At 40.4% G+C, this 22,375-nt stretch overlaps 1 protein-coding gene across 1 annotated transcript in view; it reads left to right on the forward strand.

Moving 5' to 3' along the window:
- Nucleotides 1–21,806, forward strand: part of PTDSS1 (phosphatidylserine synthase 1) — a 48,852-nt gene extending 27,046 nt beyond the window's left edge. The window contains exons 5-13 of the mRNA XM_070748080.1: nucleotides 2,529–2,687; nucleotides 4,642–4,793; nucleotides 8,105–8,246; nucleotides 12,011–12,123; nucleotides 12,355–12,420; nucleotides 14,358–14,457; nucleotides 15,564–15,629; nucleotides 17,330–17,381; nucleotides 20,301–21,806. Coding sequence (XP_070604181.1) covers nucleotides 2,529–2,687; nucleotides 4,642–4,793; nucleotides 8,105–8,246; nucleotides 12,011–12,123; nucleotides 12,355–12,420; nucleotides 14,358–14,457; nucleotides 15,564–15,629; nucleotides 17,330–17,381; nucleotides 20,301–20,410 — 960 coding nt within the window. The 3' untranslated portion in view covers nucleotides 20,411–21,806. The remainder of the gene's footprint in view (nucleotides 1–2,528; nucleotides 2,688–4,641; nucleotides 4,794–8,104; nucleotides 8,247–12,010; nucleotides 12,124–12,354; nucleotides 12,421–14,357; nucleotides 14,458–15,563; nucleotides 15,630–17,329; nucleotides 17,382–20,300) is intronic.
- Nucleotides 21,807–22,375: the final 569 nt, after the last annotated feature.

Genomic DNA, 22,375 nt, shown 5'->3' on the forward strand with positions numbered 1-22,375 from the left:
CTCAAATGAGAAATATGCCCTCTCTACGGGAGCATAAAGCTGGGCAGATGTTCTTGGGAGCAGGTGATCCTGCTTGTAATTTGGTCCTATGCGATATAGTAGGGATGACAAACTCACGGCGTCTCGGCGGTGTCATGTGACTTATTAGGAGTTTCCCCCCCCTTTGCTAAACCGGGCATGGGCGTGGCCAGTGCATGACACATCCGGCCCATGGGCCAGAAGTTTGATAGCTCTGCCATATAAGGATTGAAAAGGTGATCAGCACCTTAAATTTCACTCTGAAGTCTTTTGGGAGTCGATGCAGCTCATGGAGTATCAGTGCCACACGAGTGTAGAAACTGGGCCCATTACTATCAGTACCTGTGCCGATGCCTTTAAAACTAGCTGAAATTCTGGATGATCCTTAAGAGCAGCTCCACGTGGAGTGCATTGTAATAGTCCAATCAGGAGAAGACTTAGGCAAGAGTGATCATAAGCAAGGCCTTGCAGGTCATGACTATTTATTTATTTATTTATTTATTCATTCATTCATGCATGCATGCATACATACATACATACATACATACATACATACATACATACATACAAACATACATACTTCTATGCCACCCAATTCCAAAGGACTCAGGGCAGCTTATAACAAAATAAAAATACAAATACAGTGATCCCCCGCTCGTTGCGAGGGTTCCGTTCCAGGACCCCCCGCAACGAGCGGGTTTTCGCGAAGTAGCGCTGCGGAAGTAAAAACACCATCTGCGCATGTGCAGATGGTGTTTTTACTCCCACAGCGCTAGCGAGGAACCGAAGATTGGGGGCGGCGCGGCTGTTTGCCGCCGGCATGGGGGGCTTCCTAGCCGCCCCCCAAACCCGGGTTGGGGGTCCGGGGGGTGCTGGCAAGCCCCCCATGCCGGCGGCGACATTTTAAAATAGCCGCGCCGCCCCCAATCTTCGGCTCCTCCGCGCTGGCTCTCGGCGCTTTCGAGCTGAGTCCGGGAGCGAATTCGCTCCAGGACTCAGCTCAAAAGCGCCGATAGCCAGCGCTAGCGAACGGCTTGTCCACGCTGGCTATCGGCGCTTTCGAGCTGAGTCCGGGAGCGAATTCTCTTCCGGACTCAGCTCAAAAGCGCCGATAGCCAGCGCTAGCGAACGGCTTGTCCACGCTGGCTCTCGGCGCTTTCGAGCTGAGTCCGGGAGCGAATTCTCTTCCGGACTCAGCTCAAAAGCGCCGATAGCCAGCGCTAGCGAACGGCTTGTCCACGCTGGCTCTCGGCGCTTTCGAGCTGAGTCCGGGAGCGAATTCTCTTCCGGACTCAGCTCAAAAGCGCCGATAGCCAGCGCTAGCGAACGGCTTGTCCACGCTGGCTATCGGCGCTTTCGAGCTGAGTCCGGGAGCGAATTCTCTTCCGGACTCAGCTCAAAAGCGCCGATAGCCAGCGCTAGCGAACGGCTTGTCCACGCTGGCTCTCGGCGCTTTCGAGCTGAGTCCGGGAGCGAATTCTCTTCCGGACTCAGCTCAAAAGCAGCGAGAATGAACCGCGTGGGCGGGCGAAGGGCGGGCGGCAGCGAGGAGTTTGCGTGGGCGGTGGGGAAACTCCTCGCTGACGCCAGCAAGAGGGGGAAGACCCAGGGAAGCCGGTTGCCATCTACGCATGCGTGCCCATAGAAAAAACGGGCACGCATGCGTAGATGGTATTTTGACTTCCGGGTTGAAAAATCGCGAAGTACCCTGTTCGCAATGGTTGGGGACGCAATAAACGGGGGATCACTGTACATTAAAAAAAGAAGTCAAATATGAAAAAAATCTAAAACTATAATCCCAATTAAAAACCCATAACTCAATCAATCAAGCAACACACATACATAACATTCAGTATAATTTGGCCATGACAGATGTTAGTTCATGGCCCCTAGGCTTGCTGGCAAAGCCAGGTCTTTGTAGCCTTTCAGAAGGCCAGTAGGGTGGGAACAGTCCGGTCATCGGAGGGGAGTTGCTACTAGGTACAACTGGTGCATATGATGCAGTTGTGTAAAGCCCCCCTCCAAAAAAGAGCTTTGTGCAGGAGTCGTGAGTCCAGGAGGACCTCAGATTGCATACTGAATCTGAACAGGGCAGCATTATCCATCCAGGACCAAAGATGGAAAATCTCCAAGCCTCGTCAAGGTTGACTTGCAATCTAATCTAATCTGAGAATAAGAATAATTATTTTTGGTTGAGACTCAAGTTTATCTTTGGGTGAATTGTATTAGTCATAGCCAGAATTATTTTGATTAATCCTCACACTTTTTCCTTTTAAAGTCATTTTTCTATTTTATGAGCAAATGTGCAAGGCATCTTAGTCAGTTTTGTCTAGTTGCTCGTGATGTTATCCTAATACATATTTGAGCTTCTGAACAAGGCTGAGCTACAGAAAAGAATGTATTTTAATAGTGCATTCTATTTCATCTAAAAGTATTCTTTTAAAAAATGTTGGTGTCTGTTGCCTTATTTGTCTCTCTTCCCTGGATCCTTTCTCTGTAATCATCAACAGGAATATGCTGTGAATTGCCATGTTATTACCTGGGAACGAATCCTAAGTCATTTTGACATATTTGCTTTTGGACATTTCTGGGGCTGGGCGATGAAGGCTTTGTTGATTCGCAGCTATGGATTGTGTTGGACTATTAGCATCACCTGGGAACTGACAGAGGTAGGTTGGGTAATAGGCACTAAAAAAAGTTGAATGCACGGGACAGTTGCCAATGCCATGGCTTGATATTTGGATGTGCCAAAGAATCCTGAAAACTGCATTGCAACTGAGACTGTAGACCAGAGGTCTTCAAACTTGACAACTTTAAGACTTGTGGGCTTCATCTTCCAGAATTGGGAGTTGAAGTCAACAAGTCTTAAAGTTGCCAAGTTTGGGGATCCCTGCTGTAGACTAGTCTTTTCCAGTTTGCCAGTTTTGCCTGAGTCAGATTTGGTAAAATGTGTCCACCTTTTCATTTATAAAGGAAAGACATTCCTATATGATACCTGTGCATGTATGTGATGTAAATGCGAAGTCTCTACAGCTAGTTTATATGGCAAATAAATAATTCTTTTCTGTAGAATTGGCTCAGCTGCAGATCTTGAAAACTCTTCAGTGCCAGCCCTATGCTAAAGTGCCTTAGTGTAGTCCAGTAAATCACACCAAAGCCAACTCAGCAGGTTAATTCTTGAACTCAATAGTCTAGCTCCAAGTGAATTTATCCAACTGTTCTGCCGGGCATGTTTCAATCGCCCGTAATTACAGGGTAATTAGTCTAGGAAGACACACACCACACAATAAAAGGAAAACCAAAAAGTTTTTATAAACAGAAAAACAGAAACAGCTCCCTTTTTAAATGTCAAAGGGGTTTTCTGGTACACACAAGGCACAGGTTAAATGTAATCCAATTGCTCACCCAATAACTGGGAAATTGAGTCCAATTTTAAAGTCCAGAGAGTCCACACACAATCTTGAACAGCACAAAAACCATGATCTTGACGAAACAATGAATCAGATAAACTGCCATGAGGCTAAAACACCAGGTTGCACTTTTATCTGTAGCACTAATTACAGCAGCCCCACCCAACCACAGGTGGCCTCATTTTCTCTTGTAATAATCCTTCAGTTGTTGTCTCCTATGCATCACTCTATGCATGCGTGGATGTATCATTAATTCTTGTTCAGAATCCAGGGATGATACAGATGATTGATCTCCTTCTGGTCTGTCTGCCAAACTCCCCTCTTCCCTGTCATTCACGCTTCCTTGATCAGAGGAGACTTCGTCGGCAGATTCCATCGGGAGCAAAACAGGCCTGCGGCATGTGGATGTTTCCCCCACATCCACCTGCACATTCCTTGGGGCAGGAGCTGGGCCAGAACTAACCACAACACCAACAGAGGTCTTAAAACAATCTAAATGGTTCTTTAGATTAGAAGGATTTCTGATATATTCTTTCCAAGTGTCCAATATTTTCTTCTGAATACTTGTTAAAATCTTATTTTCTAGAGCATATTGAAACTTAAAACAGGAGGTGCAATGTTAACTGCTACAGTATTATATTCTATATTATTCATCTGCGTATTAAATTAATTGATAATTTATCTGTATAAATTAATACAGATGCTAGCTGTCAAACCTTTTCCATAGTATTCAGTGAATTACTGGTGTGCCATGGATAGAAGGATAGAACACTGTTGAAAATACAATATGTTTGTCTTTAAGGCATTAAATAAATAAACTATCACTACCACATAATAATTTATGGCAAGACTAAATGTGTGTGTTTGTATAGATACTTTAGTGTGTGTGTGTGTGTGTGTGTGTGTGTGTGTGTGTGTGTGTGTGTAAATCTTTAACTTTATTTTGTACCCACTGATTCTACCAGAAAATCAATGCATCACTCAATATATTATTGTTGTCTTCTTTGTTGAACGTAGTGGGTCTTTAAAATTCAAATATAATAAAGTAATAAAGTTTCTATTTCTGAAATCCTAGGCTGGCCTCCTAGTCACATTCATTTATTGTATTAAAATCTTTCCCATATTTTCAAAACTTGTTTGGTTTTGGGTTTTTTTTAACGTTGAACAGGAGTCAAAATGAATTTCTTATCAAAATTTCTGTTGTATTCTGTAGCTGTTCTTCATGCATCTGCTGCCGAATTTTGCTGAATGCTGGTGGGATCAAGTAATTTTGGACATCCTGTTATGTAACGGAGGTGGCATCTGGTTGGGCATGGTGGTCTGTCGTTGGTTGGAGATGAGGACTTATCACTGGGCAAGCTTCAAGTAGGTCTTAAGTACTATCTTTAATAAACATTGTCTTAATGAGATATGTATTATATTGCAGAGTTTCATAGGAATACAGGTAGTCCTCGACTTATGACCATAATTGAGTCCAAAATTATGTTGCTAAATGAGACATTTCTTACATGAGTTTGCCCCATTTTCTGACTTTTCTTCCCACAGTTGTTTAGTGAATCACTGGAGTTGTCTTCCCCATTGATTTTGCTTGTCAGAAGCTCACAAAAAGTGTTCAAAAAGACCCCAGGACACTACAACTACCTTAAATATGAACCAGTTGCCAAATGTCTAGATTTTGATCATGTGACCATAGGGATGCTGCAATAGTCGTAAGTGTGAAAAACAATCATAAGTCACTTTTTTCAGGGCTGTTGTATCTTTGAATGGTGATTGAACTGTTGTAAATCTAGGACTACCTGTATAGTGAATCTTGCCTATTAGAGAGATAATTTAATTATAGGCCACTTAAATAGATTAAATCAAGGTCATATTTATGTTCTTTGTATTATTGAAAATACTACATGTACTTGCACTAGGAATTGTAATATATAATATATACACTGCTCAAAAAAATAAAGGGAACACTTAAGACAATATAACTCCAAATAAATCAAACTTCCATGAAATCAAACTGTCCACTTAGGAAGCAAATGGCAGTTGGAACTGATTGACAATCAATTTCACATGCTGTTGTGCACATTCAACTTTGTACAGAACAAAGTATTCAATGAGAATATTTCATTCATTCAGATCTAGGATGTGTTGTTTGAGTGTTCCCTTTATTCTTTTGAGCAGTATATAAAAGTCATATATCACTCACTCACTCATGAAATCTCCAAAACTATAAAACCTGCAAACTTGAAACTTGGCACATATGTTCCTCTTGGCTTCTAGGTGCTCGCTAAGAAAAGATTTTTCTAAATGACCATCAGATCATTAGGTATTTCTTATACAGTCTCTTATATTAAGTCTCTAATGCTAAGGGGTTAAACGTTCTACTCCCCCTCCCCACCTGAGAAGAACTCTGTTCCAACTGCCGGTTGCTTTATATTAAAACGTTTTGATGCTTACACATTCTACATAAATTTTCAAGTTTTAAGTATCAATTTATCAGTAATCAAGCCTGATCGTAACTACTCATTAATTTTCAAGTTTTAACTGTCAATTTATCAAGCCTGATCACATAGTTTCGTAGCGAAGCATGGGTATCCGTCTAAGAGTTTGGAATCGTTTTCCAGGTATAACTACCAGTGGGTGTTGAGATATGGACTCACCTACAGATTCATTTGCATGAGTTAAAAAAAATTGTTATTAGTTTTTAATTTATTAGAATTTAGCTGATTGAGTCTGGTCCTGGTAAAAGATAAATAGATGTGAAACCTGAACAGAACTTGGATGTGAGACAGCCAGAACATCTTAGAAATATAGGCTACATTGAGAAATTAAAAATTATTGCAGGAGCATGAAAATGAATTGTTTCATATTGCTTGTTGTTAAGTATACCATTGAAGGGTGACATTAGGAAATGGTTTCACATGTTTCTTGTTTCTTTCCATGTTGAATTGGTGTATTTTTTTAAAAACGAGTTAGTGCTATTTTCTGAGAGCTGTGCCTGAAAAAATGGTGTCCATATACTGTATATGATCCTTTGTTTTATCTATTTTCTTTTCTGGTTACAATCTTTGTATTTTATCCTGGCAATAGAATGAGTAGAACAGGTCTGTCTTTCTTGATATACTTCTCAACTATGTACACAATCATTTACCCATGTAACAGTAAATCCATAGAGCTTGAAGTAAAATTGATTTCATGTTGTAGTTGCTAGAATGCAGAAAGATGATTTTTAAATTAGTGTCTGAAGTTTTATTATTGATTGTGTCCTGCTAAAAGTAAGGGAGAAATTCCCCGCAATGCCATTGTGACAAATACAAAAATAATAGTGGATATTCTTAGCTATTGTTGTGCCCCAGAAATGATATGAATACGATATGAATGCCAGACTGGTAAGTCCTATAGAATTGGAAGAGGCTAGAGTGGAAGTCACTGTAATAGAATAGAAATGGGACATCACATATGGCTCTTTTTAAAATGTGCTTGGAAACTGTTTGCGTACATTAAAAGCAAGTAGAAATTTCTGCAAATGCTATCATTTGCATTGATACAATCACTAAACTTATCCTTAATTCTTAATTCTAAAAACATCTGTCAAATGATAAAAAATAGTGTCGGAAAGCCTAGAATTTTCAAATCCTTTTTTGAAAGCAATTTTTTAAAAAGTGGTATTGTTTAGTAAAAGTATCTGTTTGAGTAACATAGGGAATTGTTCATTCAGCTTTGAAACATTTAGGGAGTAAAGCCTTTGTGTGAATGAGCATTTTATTGCATTGAAAAAATGTTTGCATGCTTAATGCAACTTTAAGCCTGCTGGACTTTATCTCCCAAAATTCCCCAGCCACCTTTGCAGAGTTGAAGTCTGCCAAGCTGAAAGTTGTCAAGGTTGGAGATCCCTGGATTAAAGGACCTAAATCTGCCGCAATATCACAATATATAACATCATTTTGAATTATGATTGTTAAGTAAAAATGCAACATTGGTCTCCTTATTACTGCAACGCTCTCTACATGGGGCTACCTTTGAAAAGTGTTCGGAAACTCCAGATCGTGCAGAACGCGGCCGCGAGAGCCATCGTGAGGCTTCCCAGATTCGCCCACGTATCTACAACACTCCGTGGCCTGCGTTGGCTGCCGATCAGTTTCCGGTCACAATTCAAAGTGTTGGTCATGACCTTTAAAGCCCTACATGGCATTGGACCAGAGTACCTCCGGAACCGCCTGCTACCGCACGAATCCTAGCGGCCGATAAAGTCCCACAGAGTTGGCCTTCTCCGGGTCCCGTCGACTAAACAATGTCGTCTGGCGGGCCTCAGGGGAAGAGCCTTCTCTGTGGCGGCCCCGGCCCTCTGGAATCAACTCCCTCTGGAGATTAGAACTGCTCCCACCCTCCTTGTTTCTGTAAACTACTTAAGACCCACCTATACCGCCAGGCATGGGGGATTTGAGACACCTTTCCCCCAGGCTTATTATAATTTATGTTTGGTATGTATGTGCTGTTTGGTTTTTAATTATGATAGGGTTTTTAGGGTTTTGTTTTTGTTTTTTGTTTTAATATTAGATTTGTGCCAGTATAATATTGTTTTATCGTTGTTGTGAGCCGCCCCGAGTCTTCGGAGAGGGGTGGCATACAAATCTAATAAATTATTATTATTATTAATTATTATTATTATAATTTGCTTTTAGGGACATTCACACCACCACAGGTAAAATCAAGAGAGCTGTTTTGCAGTTTACTCCTGCAAGCTGGACCTACGTTCGCTGGTTTGATCCCAAATCCTCCTTTCAACGAGTTGCTGGGATATACCTTTTCATGATCATATGGCAGGTAAAATACAACTGAAGACTTAGGGCAGTGATGGCCAGCTTTTTTCTCCTCAGGTGCTAAAAGCCTGTGCCCACATCCATAACTCAATGCCTGGGGAGGGTTATAACTGCCTCCTCCACCCGCCTGGAGGACAGAAATGGCCGGTTTCCCAACTTCAAACTTCTGGTGGGTCCAGTAGGCCTGTTTTTTACCCTCCCCAGGCTCTAGTAGCTTCCCTAGAGTCTGAGGAGGACAAAAATGCCCTCCCCCATCCCCCTGGAGATCTCCAGGAAGCTGAAAACGCCCTCCCAGAGCCTCTGTGCAATCTGAAAATCAGCTGGCCAAAGAGCTAGGGTAGGGGTGGGCAATTAATTTGACCATGGGGCTGCATGAGAAATTGGGATGGTCTTAGAGGGCCGGACTAATATAATTAATTCAGTTCTACCCAATACTGTAAAGACCCAGACCCTGGCCTAACCTAAACACCCATACCCACTCTACAGACCCCTAATTTTTTGCTTTATGGCAACACGGTGCACCACAGTCACTGCGCTGAAGTGTTTGCGTGGTTTCTGTGCTCGGCCGCTATCGGTAGGAGGATGGGATCTGCTCCAGTGTGACGATGAAAGAGCTCACCACATCTGGCAGGACTCCTCCGGTTCCTGCTTTCCTCATGATTCATCAGGAAAGCAGGAACCGGAGAAGTCGCGGCAGACGCGCACTGGAGCAGACCCCGACTTCTGCGGACCAGTCACAGGTAGCGGGCGGGCGGGCGGGCTGGTCACAAACAGTGGGTGGGACGGATGCGGCCCGTGAGCCACCCCTTGCCCAGATCTGAGTTAGGGCATGCCATAGGTTTGCCATGACTGACTTAGGGCATCTTATTTGATGTTTTGTGGGGGAGCAGATTATATTTGTTTTGTTAATGCATAACCAAATGAAACAATATCATTTGCTGGCTTGTATTCCAGGGAAATGATATAGGTACAAATTTCAGACACACACACGTTTGAAAATTCAAAACAATGTTCTTTATAATGAAAATTCACTTAAACTAAGCCCTCTTGTGGTATAGCAAAGAGCAGTGGTCTCCAAATAAACTGGTAATTTGTACAAGTCCCTTATCAGTTCTGTGATACTTAGCTTGCAGCTGTGAGGCAATTCACAGTCCTTCTTTCACAAAGTGAAACACACTTTGCTCTGGTTTAGTTTCAAAGTGAGGAAAAATCAGCACACAAAGGTCAAAGTCAGTAAAGCAGTCAGGAAACACAATGATCAGATAATCCTCCACAATGGTCAAACCCACAGGCTGCTCTTTATAGCAGCCTCACTAATTACCACAGCCCCACCCAACCACAGGTGGCCTCATTTTCTTTGATAATCTCTCAGCTGTTGTTGCCTATGCATCGCTCTCCGCATGTGTGGCTGTATCAAACCACAGAACAGATTCCTCATTTCGATAAAGCCTCTTTTATTTAGGTTAAACAGAATTCCTCTCCAGCAAAGTCCTGGCAAACAGTCTTCAATGAGCTTTCACAACTACAAACCTTTCTCAGTCTTGGAGTGGTGCCAGGCCGATATCTTCCAAATGCCACGTTGCAGCAACAATTACTTGGCAAGAAGTCAGGAACAGATCTTCACCCTCATGAATTGAACTAATTGTCTCTTGCAAACTCCCCTCCCCTTCGCTCCTCTTTCTTTCCTATGGGAGGGACCATTCACTATCCACCTTTGGCCTTACTCCCAAGTTGACCCTTGTTCCTCAGTGGTTCTTTCTTCCATAAGCTCTAGGCATGCACACACTGGAAACAGGCTCCGGCTGTCTGCCTCACTGCTGTCTGTTCTGCCTCGGATCGAACCCCAGCTCAAAAATCACTTATTTTATGATAAAATCCACTGTTAATTTTGAAAACAAGCATAAATAATGAAGCACAGGTTTTTTAAAATACCACAGAAGAAGTTACTTTCTCTTTAGAGCTAGCTGTAATCTATGTCCGGGAAGAACACTAGAAACTCATCTTATCAACATTCTTTAGATAAATTCCATTCATTTACGTAAACATACGCTTTTGCTCCCCTAAAGCATTTCCCAGTTTAGCATCCAACAAAGAATGTCTGTTTGAAGCAGAAATCATGATTTTTAAGCCTTGTTCAATCAAACTCTCAGGCTCACGTCTCTTCCATGAAACAACGTTGAGTCTCCACGCTCCATTTCCCACAATCCCATTCCTTTATACTGCCTGGAAGTGATATCACACCTCAAAGAGGCTAAGGCTGTAAGCTAATAATACCTTTTACTCTGTAACTCCTCTTGCCTTCGAAGCAGTCTTCTATAGCGAGGGTCTATCCAGTGGCTTTCCACTCTCATGTCTTCCTCACTCTCTGACTGGGACAACTCACCCATTGGCACATCAGCCCCCCCTAGTGGTTCCTCAGGGTCACTCAAGTCACTTTCTGCCTCACTCTTGCTCTCTGTTTCCTCTGACAACCCCCCTGGTCCAGGGTATCCAGAGGGGCCTGGCTCTTCCTCCTCAGGATCTGACATGATCTGAGGTGGACAAGGAGCATTCACAACACTGTCTGGAGGCACCTGATAACTGCCAGACTGCCCTGGCCCCATCTCTGCCTCCAACACAGAGGACTCATCAGAGCCTTCCCCCAGTCTCCAGGACTAGCCCATGTCCCTCCCCAACCTCCTCACTGTCTGAATCTGTTGGTTGCTGGTGGGCCAAAACAAGTTGTGCATATAAGGAATGATCCAAGCCTGAGAATTTTCTTCAGATAAATATAAAGGGAAATGTACTGTATTTACAAAAGAAATAATAAGATTATGAACTCCTTGTGAGATAACTTGCTAACTTGGTCATACAGGAAGCAATGCTACCTGTACTTAAGTACTGTACTTACGTAATACATGCAACTACTTAGTATTTTCCTAAAGTGATTTAGTATTATTATTTATTATATATTATTATAATCATAAATATATAATATATAATAATGTATATATAATAAATTTATAATAATAAATTATTATTTATTATTTTTTCCACAAGCATGTATTTATTCCTACTTTTATTATACATAAATTGAAGATTTATATTCTTAATCTTCGTTTTTCCATGTACCGAAGGGGCCATGGTTTTGTGTGCTCTCTCCATCCCACCCCATCTCCATACCAGCCATTTTTGTATTGTTTCAGTAGATTATAATTTCACAATTCCATAGTAATAAAACAGAAAAATTTAATGTGTTTTCTTTTATCAGTAAAACTGGAGTGTTTAAAATTTCATTGGAGAGAAATACAATGTAAATTCTTCATTCGCTGCTACATAAATATTGTATACATATACAGTGGTACCTCGACATACGAGTTTAATTCGTTCCAGACCCGAGCTCGTAAGTCAATCAACTCGCATCTCGAACGAATGCCTTTAGACTTTGTTTTTTGCGCTGAGATAACCAGAAGCAAGGATTCTTGCGCCACCTAGCAGAAGCTCGTCTCGTATCCCGAATTTGAGCTCGGGTGTCGAACAGAAATTTTGCTCGCGTTGCGGCTCGTAACTTGGAATACTCGCTTGTGGAGCAGCTGGTATCTAGAGGTACTACTGTATACCACATACAATATTAGCTAACTAAGTCATTACAATACTAAATTGCTATGCATTTATTATCTAAGTATATATTATTGTTCTGGAACAAACCAAACTTGTTCTATGGCTCCATTTTGGCCTTGTTTATCCAGATGAATATATTGATTTCTCTTTCTGCCTCTTTCTTTTCAGTTGACAGAGTTGAACACCTTTTTCTTGAAACATATATTTGTTTTTCAAGCAAGTCACGCTTTAAGCTGGTGTAGGATTCTCTTCATTGGAATCATTACAGCACCAACTGTGAGGTAATTTTTGGCTGTTTTACATTCATCATTGTAAATCTTTACCTAGTTCCTTCATATGTAGAGAAGGAAGCAAGAAGAAAAAAACATTAATGATGGTTTAGTATATATATCCAGAATGCCAAGGAGGCCTATTGCAATGTAAATGTGTCATCCCCTAACACAGTTAAATACTTTTCAGTTAATATGACATTGTCTATTTTCCTAAAGCGTTATTATTTTTTGTTGTTACAGGCAGTACTACGCTTATCTCACAGACACACAGTGCAAAAGAGTGGGGACTCAGTGCTGGGTATTTGGGTAAGTTGTTGAATATAGAATTGTTTTAAGCCACCAGATGATTTTGGCTTAGCATCTTGTGTAAGCTTGGTCATTCCAGATCGGAAAACATAGTTTATAAACTACTAATGGTAGTTTAGTTAATATTTATTTATTATTTAATATTTAATTATACTTTGATTAGCATCTTGTGTAAGTTTGGTCATTCCAGATCGGAAAACATAGTTTATAAACTACTAATGGTAGTTTATTTAATATTTATTTATTATTTAATATTTAATTATACTTTGGCTTAGCATCTTGTCTAAGCTTGGTAATTCCAGATCGGAAAACATAGTTTATAAACTACTAATGGTAGTTTATTTAATATACCATAATTAAAAATAATTCATGATCTGTGAATCTTTTTAATTAAGAAGAGGAAAAATTTCCCTTCAAATCATGTGGTTAGAAAGCTTCTTGTGAATAAGTTATTTTACCACACTATATTTCACATTATTATTATTATTATTATTATTATTATTATTATTAATTAGATTTGTATGCCGACCCTCTCCGAAGACTCGGAGCAATACAACAGCAATACAAAATACAAATCCAATGATTAAAAAGCAAAACAGTTAAAAACCCTTGATTAAAAACACTCATACAACCCAAACAAACCATACATAAAACGGAGCAGCCAAGGGGAATCAATTTCCCCATGCCTGGCGGCAAAGGTAGGTTTTTAGGAGTTTGCGAAAGGCAAGGAGGATGGGGGCAGTCCTAATCTCCTGGGGGAGCTGATTCCAGGGGGTCGGGGCCGCGACAGAGAAGGCTCTTCCCTGGGTCCCGCCAGACGGCATTGTTTTGTCGATGGGACCCGGAGAAGGCCAACTCTGTGGGACCTAATCGGTCGCTGGGATTCGTGCGGCAGAAGGCGGTCCCGAAGGTATTCTGGTCCAATGCCATGAAGGGCTTTATAGGTCATAACCAACACTTTGAATTGTGACCGGAAACTGATCGGCAACCAATGCAGACTGTGGAGTGTTGATGTGACATGGGCATATCTGGAAAAGCCCATGATTGCTCTCGCAGCTGCATTCTGCACGATCTGAAGTTTCTGAACACTCTTCAAAGGTAGCCCCATGTAGAGAGCATTACAGTAGTCGAACCTCGAGGTGATGAGGGCATGAGTGACTGTGAGCAGTGACTCCCGGTCCAGGTGGGGCCGCAACTGATGCACCAGGCAAACATGGGCAAACGTCCTCCTTGCCACAGCCGAAAGATGGTTCTCTAATGTTAGCTGTGGATCGAGGAAGACGCCCAAGTTGTGGACCCGCTACGAGGGGGTCAGGGATTCCCCCCCCCCCGGGTAATGGACGGACAGATGGAATTGTCCTTAGGAGTCAAAACCCACAGCCACTCCGTCTTGTCAGGTTTGAGTTTGAGCCTGTTGACACCCATCCAGACCCCAACAACCTCCGGGCACCGGCACATCACTTCCACTGCTTCGTTGACTGGACATGGAGTGGAGATGTACAGCTGGGTATCATCAGCATACTGATGATACCTCACCCCATGCCCCTGGATGATCTCACCCAGCGGTTTCATGTAGATATTTAATTTACTTCTTGCATGTATCTTGTAGTGTCTGTATGACCTACGAGTGGATTCTCCAGATATGGTGTCCCAGGTCTATAGGAGGCTGTGGGGAAACGTTTGACCCCGTTATCAAACTTCTGCTTATGATTCCCAAGCTTTAGGTTTTCTGTTGTTAGCTTTTATGTACTGTACTCATTTATAAGGAGGACTGTAACGGAATTTTGATTTCAGCAAAAAATTAAAAACCCACCCTTTTATCATTGGGAAAGAATTAGTTTCCCAAATATGCTTCAAGAGTGTGCTATTTGGCTCTCTTTTTGGAACCAGAAATTCAATATATTTTTATTTTATTTTTTATTTTGTCATCCCTCCAGAGTTATTGGTTTCCTTGAAGCTATTGTGTGCATCAAATTTGGTCAAGATCTCTTCTCAAAAACACAAATACTGTATGTTATATTGTGGCTTCTTTGTGTGGTAAGTGCATCTTTTTTCATTTAGATTACACATATTTATATTTTAACCCAATTTCTTAACTTGACATCTTATAGGGTTATTAGGATAACACCTCCCAGAAATCGCATGCCTATTTAAGACAAATTATTTTTAACTCCTTCGTTGTTATCATTATGACAAATGTTCTGCATAGCTAGAGGTATAACAAGCAGAAAGAGGGAGATTATGATCCCGCTATATAGAGCGCTGGTGAGACCACATTTTGAATACTGTGTTCAGTTCTGGAGACCTCACCTACAAAAAGAGATTGACAAAATTGAACGGGTCCAAAGACGAGCTACAAGAATGGTGGAAGGTCTTAAGCATAAAACGCATCAGGAAAGACTTAATGAACTCAATCTGTATAGTCTGGAGGACAGAAGGAAAAGGGGGGACATGATCGAAACATTTAAATATGTTAAAGGGTTAAATAAGGTCCAGGAGGGAAGTGTTTTTAATAGGAAAGTGAACACAAGAACAAGGGGACACAATCTGAGGTTAGTTGGGGGGAAGATCAAAAGCAACATGAGAAAATATTATTTTACTGAAAGCATAGTAGATGCTTGAAACAAACTTCCAGCAGACGTAGTAGGTAAATCCACAGTAACTGAATTTAAACATGCCTGGGATAAACATATATCCATCCTAAGATAAAATACAGAAAATAGTATAAGGGCAGACTAGATGGACCATGAGGTCTTTTTCTGCCGTCAGACTTCTATGTTTCTATGTTTATTCATTCCCTTGCTATAGGTAAATGTTACATCAAATTTTGCTAGGATAGCAATAACCTATTTTAGATAGGTATGTTGTTCCACTGAAACACTTCCCCCCCCCCAATAGCATCTTTTTCAATTGCCTTCATTAATTAAGACAGCTAAATAGCAAAATAACTAGTTGTTTTTACCTAAATACATGAAAAATTCATAATAAGATTGAAATGTTTAATATAGACCAACAATTAGAATGGCATATTCTGTCATTCTCTAACATAACAGGGAAAGACCTATTAAATACTTATTGAGTACTTATTAAAAATAAGTATTAACAGAGCAACTCAAGGCCAACTTCTTTTTCTTCTGTTATAGGCGGTTACTACTTTTCTGTGTTTATATGGGATGGTGTGGTACGCAGACCATTATGGACGAGAAAAGGTAATGTCTATGGAAATGCTAAACTTGGCCCAAGAGATTTCTTGCAATTATAGACTGTTGTCCTCTGGGTAAACATGTTAAAATATGTTAGCCACAACTTGTCGACTTTTAGGTGAACTTTCATATAGATACATAATTGGGGATTAAATTAAATTTATTTTTATTACTATTTTGGAAAAGGGAGACCAAATTATATGTGCATTAAATAAAAATGTTCAGCAACAATATGCAACAGAGGAGCATTAGTTAGAGGGCTATTGCTCTCATTCTCTGCTTTCAACTTCCTGAAGGCTTATGGTTCACTACAGAAATGGAGGAAAATGATTATTTGGTTGATGTGCAAACATGCAAATTCACCATTTATGAGCTGCCTTCTGTGATTGAGGCAGAATGCCTAGGTCTAAATCGGTACTTTCTCTTGCAGAGTAGAGTTAGAGAGGAAATGATCAGGGATTTGTGTTTGGACAGAAGGGCGAAAGGTGATGTCCAAAAGGATTGTGGTCAAGAGGAGACTCAGGCAGTTCAAATTATAAAGATTTATTGCAAGCTTAAGCTCTCTACGTGAATCTGAGCTATTAATGGTCAAGGGAAATGAGCAGGAATTAAGACATTCAAGTTGGGCTGGATTTAGATCTTTCGGGAGTGCAGGGTCTCGTGACTTACAACGTGCTTGTCCTCTCCCTCAGTGGAGCTCAACCTAGTCATCTGCACACAGTTAGAGATGAAGACAAGGGTTCCTTTCTCACTTGTTGATTAAATTTATATAATTGAAGAAGAAATAAAAAAGTGAATTCCAAATACAGTGGTATCTCAGTTCTCGACCACAATTCGTTCTAGAAGTGTGGTCGAGAACCGATTTGGTCGAGTACCAAATTAATTTATCCCATAGGAAATAATGGAAATGGATTTAATTGGTTCCCAGGCCCTATTTCCTTTATTTCCTATGGGATAAAGATCTGAGGAGCTCTATAGTCTAAGCACTCCAAGCTGTAGGAAGGGTGGGGGCGGCTGCAATACCGGCAGTTTCGGAGGGGCTCCTTTCCTCAGTGATTCGTCTTGTACCTGTAGGCAGCTGCACCAACTTTCTCCTTCCCGGCAGCGGCTTTCCGTCGAGCAGCAGCAGCGCTGGGAATGTCACATGATGAAGGGAAGCTGCCGGAGCCATCTCAGCAGTTGCTGCTGCTCCAGCAGCTTCCCTTCCTCATGTGACCTTCCCGGCGCTGCTGCTGCTCGATGGAAAGCCGCCGGCGCCGTCGGGAAGGAGAAAGTTGGTGCAGCTGCCTGCAAGTAACAAGACGAACCACTGAGGAAAGGAGCCCCCCGAAGCTGCCGGTATTGTAGCCGCCCCCACCCCTCCTACAGCTTGGAGCGCTTAGACTAGAGACTGGGAGGCTGTTTAGTGGGCGGCCAGGATGGGCGTGTCGGATTCCGACTCCCATTCCGTCTCACCCCGTCCCCTCAGATCTTGTAGCATTTTGGATAATAAACAAAATTTTCTGTGGCTGTTCGGTATCCGAATTTTTGTTCAGATACCGAAGCAAATTTTTGCCGAAAATTTTGTTTGGTATCCGGAATGTACGAGAACCAAGGCGTTCGAGAACCGAGGTACCTCTGTATTAACTTAGTTAATTCAATTATTAAACTTATAGTGTTTCTTTGCTACAAGTATTATCAAACATATCTTATATTTATCTCAACAGACATTGTCGGAAAGTGAAGATAGTTTGTACATCCCAGATGCTTCCTGGCAAGGTACTGTCAATTTGTTGGTATATTTATTTGTCATATCAATAACACCAAAATTCCATTTAGTTCAAGCTTCCATGAATCACTTGTGAATTCACACAATCTGTTTTCATACCTTTTGCCGCATGATTATCTCTATATTATTCTTAGGGTCTGTTGTAATTATCTCAAGAATTAAAGGGATTTAACAAGAGCTGTAGGCCTGTAGCTAAGTATCGTATTTCTTGGAGTATAAGATGCACCTTTTTCCTACTTAAAAGTGGCTGAAAATTTGGGCGCCTCTTATATTCTGAATGAAACTTTTTTTGAACCTTTTCCCCCCAGCCCTAACTAGGTGCTAACATTATTCCCAGCTCTTACCTGCTTGCAAGCTCTTTCATTGTTATTCTGCAAAAAATGTTTTCCAAGCTATAAGACTTTCCAGGTTTTTTTTTCATTTCTCTAACTTGCTCTGAATAAGTTTCTTTCCAGCCCTTACCAGCTTGCAAGCTCTTACATTGTTACTCTCTGCAAAGAATGTTTTCCAAACCCTAAGTCTTTGCAGGGTTTTTTCCATTGCTCTATTTGCTCCAAATGTTTCTTTCCAGGTGCTAATGATGTTCCCAGCTCTTACTGGCTTGCAAGCTCTTTCATTGTTACTCTTTCCAAATATTTTTTTTTTGAAACCCTAACGAGGGGATAAAATAATGTACTGGCTAAGGACACTAGCCAGATGAATACCTGGTGGTAAACAGATTCTTTTCCCTATTTTCCTCCCCAAAAACTAAGGCATGTCTTATACTCTGGTGCATCTTATACTCCGAAAAATACAGTGGTTTCTCAACAGCATAGCATTTTTCATATCTACATTAACAGGAGCAGGAAAGGGAGCACCAGAATTCACCTTTTGTTTCAGTCTTTCTGGATAGTTGAAGGATGCCAGTGGCATCTTTCCAAAAATGTTCTCCTGTATATGTGATGGAACTGATGTACAGTGTTCCCTCGATTTTCACGGGGATGCGTTCCGAGACCGCCCGCGAAAGTCGAATTTCCGCGAAGTAGAGATGCGGAAGTAAATACACTATTTTTGGCTATGAACAGTATCACAAGCCTTCCCTTAACACTTTAAACCTCTAAATTACAATTTCCCATTCCCTTAGCAACCATTTAGAGCGTTACTCACCATGTTTATTTATTAAAGTTTATTTGAAAAAATATTTATTAAAGTCGGATGAAAGTTTGGCGATGACATATGACGTCATCAGGCAGGAAAAACCATAGTATAGGGAAAAAACCCACAAAGTATTTTTTAATTAATATTTTTGAAAACCGTGGTATAGACTTTTCGCAAAGTTCGAACCTGCAAAAATCGAGGGAACACTGTATTCTTAATATATTTAAAATACATCTATAAAAGAAAAAATTGTCTAGAACTGTGAGAAGTCCAAAAACAGAAAATTATATCTAGGTTATGTACGTATTATTTCATGCACCTTACAAAAATGCGATGATAATTAAAATTTATGTAGATTAACATGATATTTAAAATTATATAAAATTTGGTAATATATAAAATTACACCAAGTACACCTGTCCAGCAGGAGCTTGGCCTTTCAAAGTTCAGCAGATCTTTCATGGTGTTGCTTAAAAGCTAGCCGCAAAATGTTCCCAAATATATCCCCAAAATGCTGGAAGTGTAAAAAGGAAATAGGTTCTTATTACCATCAATGGTGGACCTGTAATAAAGTTAAGATGTATTGGAAAATGATAGAAAAAATGTTAAAAGAGATTGTACCACAAGAAAAAAACCCAGAATTTTATTTATTTTTATTATTTTTATTATTTAGATTTGTATGCCGCCCCTCTCCGCAGACTCGGGGCGGCTCACAACAAAGTGAAAAAACAATGTACAACAAATCTAAATTACTGTTTAAAAATATTTAAAAGACCCCATTTTCTAAACACACATGCATACAAACATACCATTCATAAATTGTATATGCCCGGGGGAGATGTCTCAGTTCCCCCATGCCTGACGACAGAGGTGGGTCTTAAGGAGCTTATGAAAGGCAAGGAGAGTAGGGGCAGTTCTAATCTCCGGGGGGAGTTGATTCCAGAGGGCCGGGGCCACCACAGAGAAGGCTCTTCCCCTGGGGCCCGCCAACCGACATTGTTTAGTTGACGGGACCTGAAGAAGGCCCACTCTGTGGGACCTTATCTGTTAGGCATAACTAAGCGGAATTATAAAAAAGATATTTTATATCTTTTTCATATCTTAACAGCAGCCAGAATAGTTTATGCACAAAATTGGAAGGGGGAAAATATCCCCAAGAAAGAAGAGGTAATAAAAAAAATTTACATTGTGCAGAGATAGGTATGATGACAAGAAGGTTGAATGACCAAGAAGAATCTGAATTTTATATTATTTGGAATAAAGTTTACAAGTGGATAGAAAAAAAGAACAATACAATTTGAATATTATGAGAAATATATGAATATAACAAAATGATTTTATATTTTCTTTTTTTATTAACTTAATTTTATATTATTATAATGTTTGAATAAAAATCTTCTTTTCATTTAGATTCAAATGTTGACTTAATGAATTAAGAATATATTCTTTTTCTGCATTAAAAATTAACTTCTAAGATGAGAGGGGCAATTGTAACCCCTACTATGTGTTAAATGTTTGTATGTTTGTGTGTGAATTTTATGAAAAACCAATAGTCTTAAAAAAAAAAAAAAAGCTAGCCGCAAAAGTATCAGCTCACTTAATGACTTGTAAAATTAGTCAGAAGGAAACTTAACCACTAGATGGCATGTTGGTTTCAACTAAACTTTCAATATGCATTCGTAATCCAGAATTTCCCTTGACTGAGAAACCAAACAGTAAATTAAGTGATTATCTCTTATGTGCTTTTGTGTATGTGCCCAATTGCTTGTTAGGAACGGAAGACAGTCCACCCAAACACTCGAGCAACAATGACAGCCATTCATCCAGGAGGAGAAACCGTCATTCAAAAACAAAAGTAACGAATGGGGTTGGCAAGAGATAAAGAAAGAGACCGAGAAAAAGAGAGAGAGAGAGAGAGAGAGAGAGCCTGTCAGTTTCTAGATTTCTCCCAGAATCGTGCCTGAGAGCAAAGAAAGAAGACCGGCCCTGGATCTGAATTCCCTACTTGAAGGTCAACAAGATATGAGGAGGAGATTGAAGGGAGCAAACTCTTCAGTCATCCCAGGCCTTGGACTTTGTTAAGAGGGAATTCATTTGTGTATTGCAAATCATTAGCTGCCTGTCCCTTGTCATTAATTGGCTTGACTCTCTGCATTTGACACTCAAGACAGTTGAAAAGGTTTCAAAGGCAATTGCTTCCTCTGGAGAAGCCCCATGGTAGGGAGACAAGGCCTTATGAAGATCTCGGGTTGGTTGAGAAGTATGATCCAAAGTTAACTGTCAGCCAGTTGGTTTATATGCCTGTGGCTGTGTGTTCTTACCTTTGTTTTGCATTTTTGCATTCTTCAGCATAACTTTTTGGTTGCTATACTACTTTTGCTTTGCCTTTTTTTTGGTAACTAAGCCCTTTTGTGATATATTCAGTTTTAGGAAACAGCACTTCCATTTTCTGAGTCCAACTGCTGAGTATTACAAACGTATTCCAAATTTTTGTAGTGTTTTTAAAATAATATTTACTTCTGTTGAATGCCTTGAATTCACAGTCCTATTATATATGGATTGTGTCCATACAGTACTTATTAACACAGGAACAGGTATTTATGTAAGCATATAGCCCCTTTGTTTTCTGGCGGCTAGAGTATTTTATATAAGACTGTTCCTTCTTTGAAGTGTATCATGTGGGCCTTCTGACCAATAATAGTAAAACATGACCTTAGATTTAAAGCCAAATAGATGCTGACGCTTTTATAACAATTCCTTTGGCCTGATAAAATGCTTGTTTCTGGAAAGCACCATTCAGCATTGCTATTTAAAAAGGAAACAAGAAACACGATACAAACTCACGCAGAGTCTTCCTGGATATTTTTTTTCCTTTTTTGTTTCTTGGGAAAATAATCGTAGAATAAACCTTCAATGTCAATTCTTAGACTTCCCCTGAAAAGGAAACGAAGTATTAAACTGTTAAGGTGTCAGAAGTGAAATGAATTCTGCATTTTTATGCCAAGAGTCTTGTCCAAGGTGATTGATTAAACAAGAGGTATTGCTAGCTTTGAGAGTGCCACCGGCTATGCACCCAAGGTCTGATCTGTTGTAAAGGCTTCAGCATACAAATCGAAGGACTGTACATAGAAAAAGGCCACCACAATCCCCACCACTTATGTGCTACAGAAGATCTACTTTTTTTGAATAGCGACACTCCAGCTGCTAAGCTGTGGAAAGCTCCTTTCCCCCCTAACTCATAAATGTGTGAACCTTGCATTAAAAATTGCTTTAACCTATTTGCTGCAACTCTGCTAAATCTGTGCATGTTGGGGCAGGGCAGGGGGGAGCCAAGTGAAGCTGGTTTCTCATTCATATTTTGAAAATTGTGAACTGATCATTCCATACAGAAATATCTACTACATAATTCTCAAGTTCCATTTCTTTGTTGTTTGTCAGTTGCAGAAAGACCGGCCAATTGTTTTCCTCCCTTATATTCAAGACCAAAGCTGGTCAATTTTACTCTCCTTAGAAACTTTTCCAAAAAAACGTATTTTGACGTTAATAATGTTCAGTTTTTCAAAGAGCCTTTCTTGTTTTACAGATACTGGAAAATGCGGGATCATGGCTCTGCTAAAGCCAATAATAAGATTCCCATTCACCTTGCTGGAATTAGGTGTTAGGTTTACAGTACAGTTTAACACACAGACACACCTCCTGTATAGATGACGTATGTGGGTATCTTGCAAAACTAGAGTTTGTGTTAATAACATTGAGATGGAGTCATCCATGAATGGGGATACCAATCTCTTGGTAATTCCTGCAATGTTGGATCTGGGGATAAAATTGACAAAATTGAACGGGTCCA

Source organism: Erythrolamprus reginae, chromosome 3 (assembly GCF_031021105.1).
Source record: "Erythrolamprus reginae isolate rEryReg1 chromosome 3, rEryReg1.hap1, whole genome shotgun sequence".
NCBI lineage: Eukaryota > Metazoa > Chordata > Lepidosauria > Squamata > Dipsadidae > Erythrolamprus > Erythrolamprus reginae.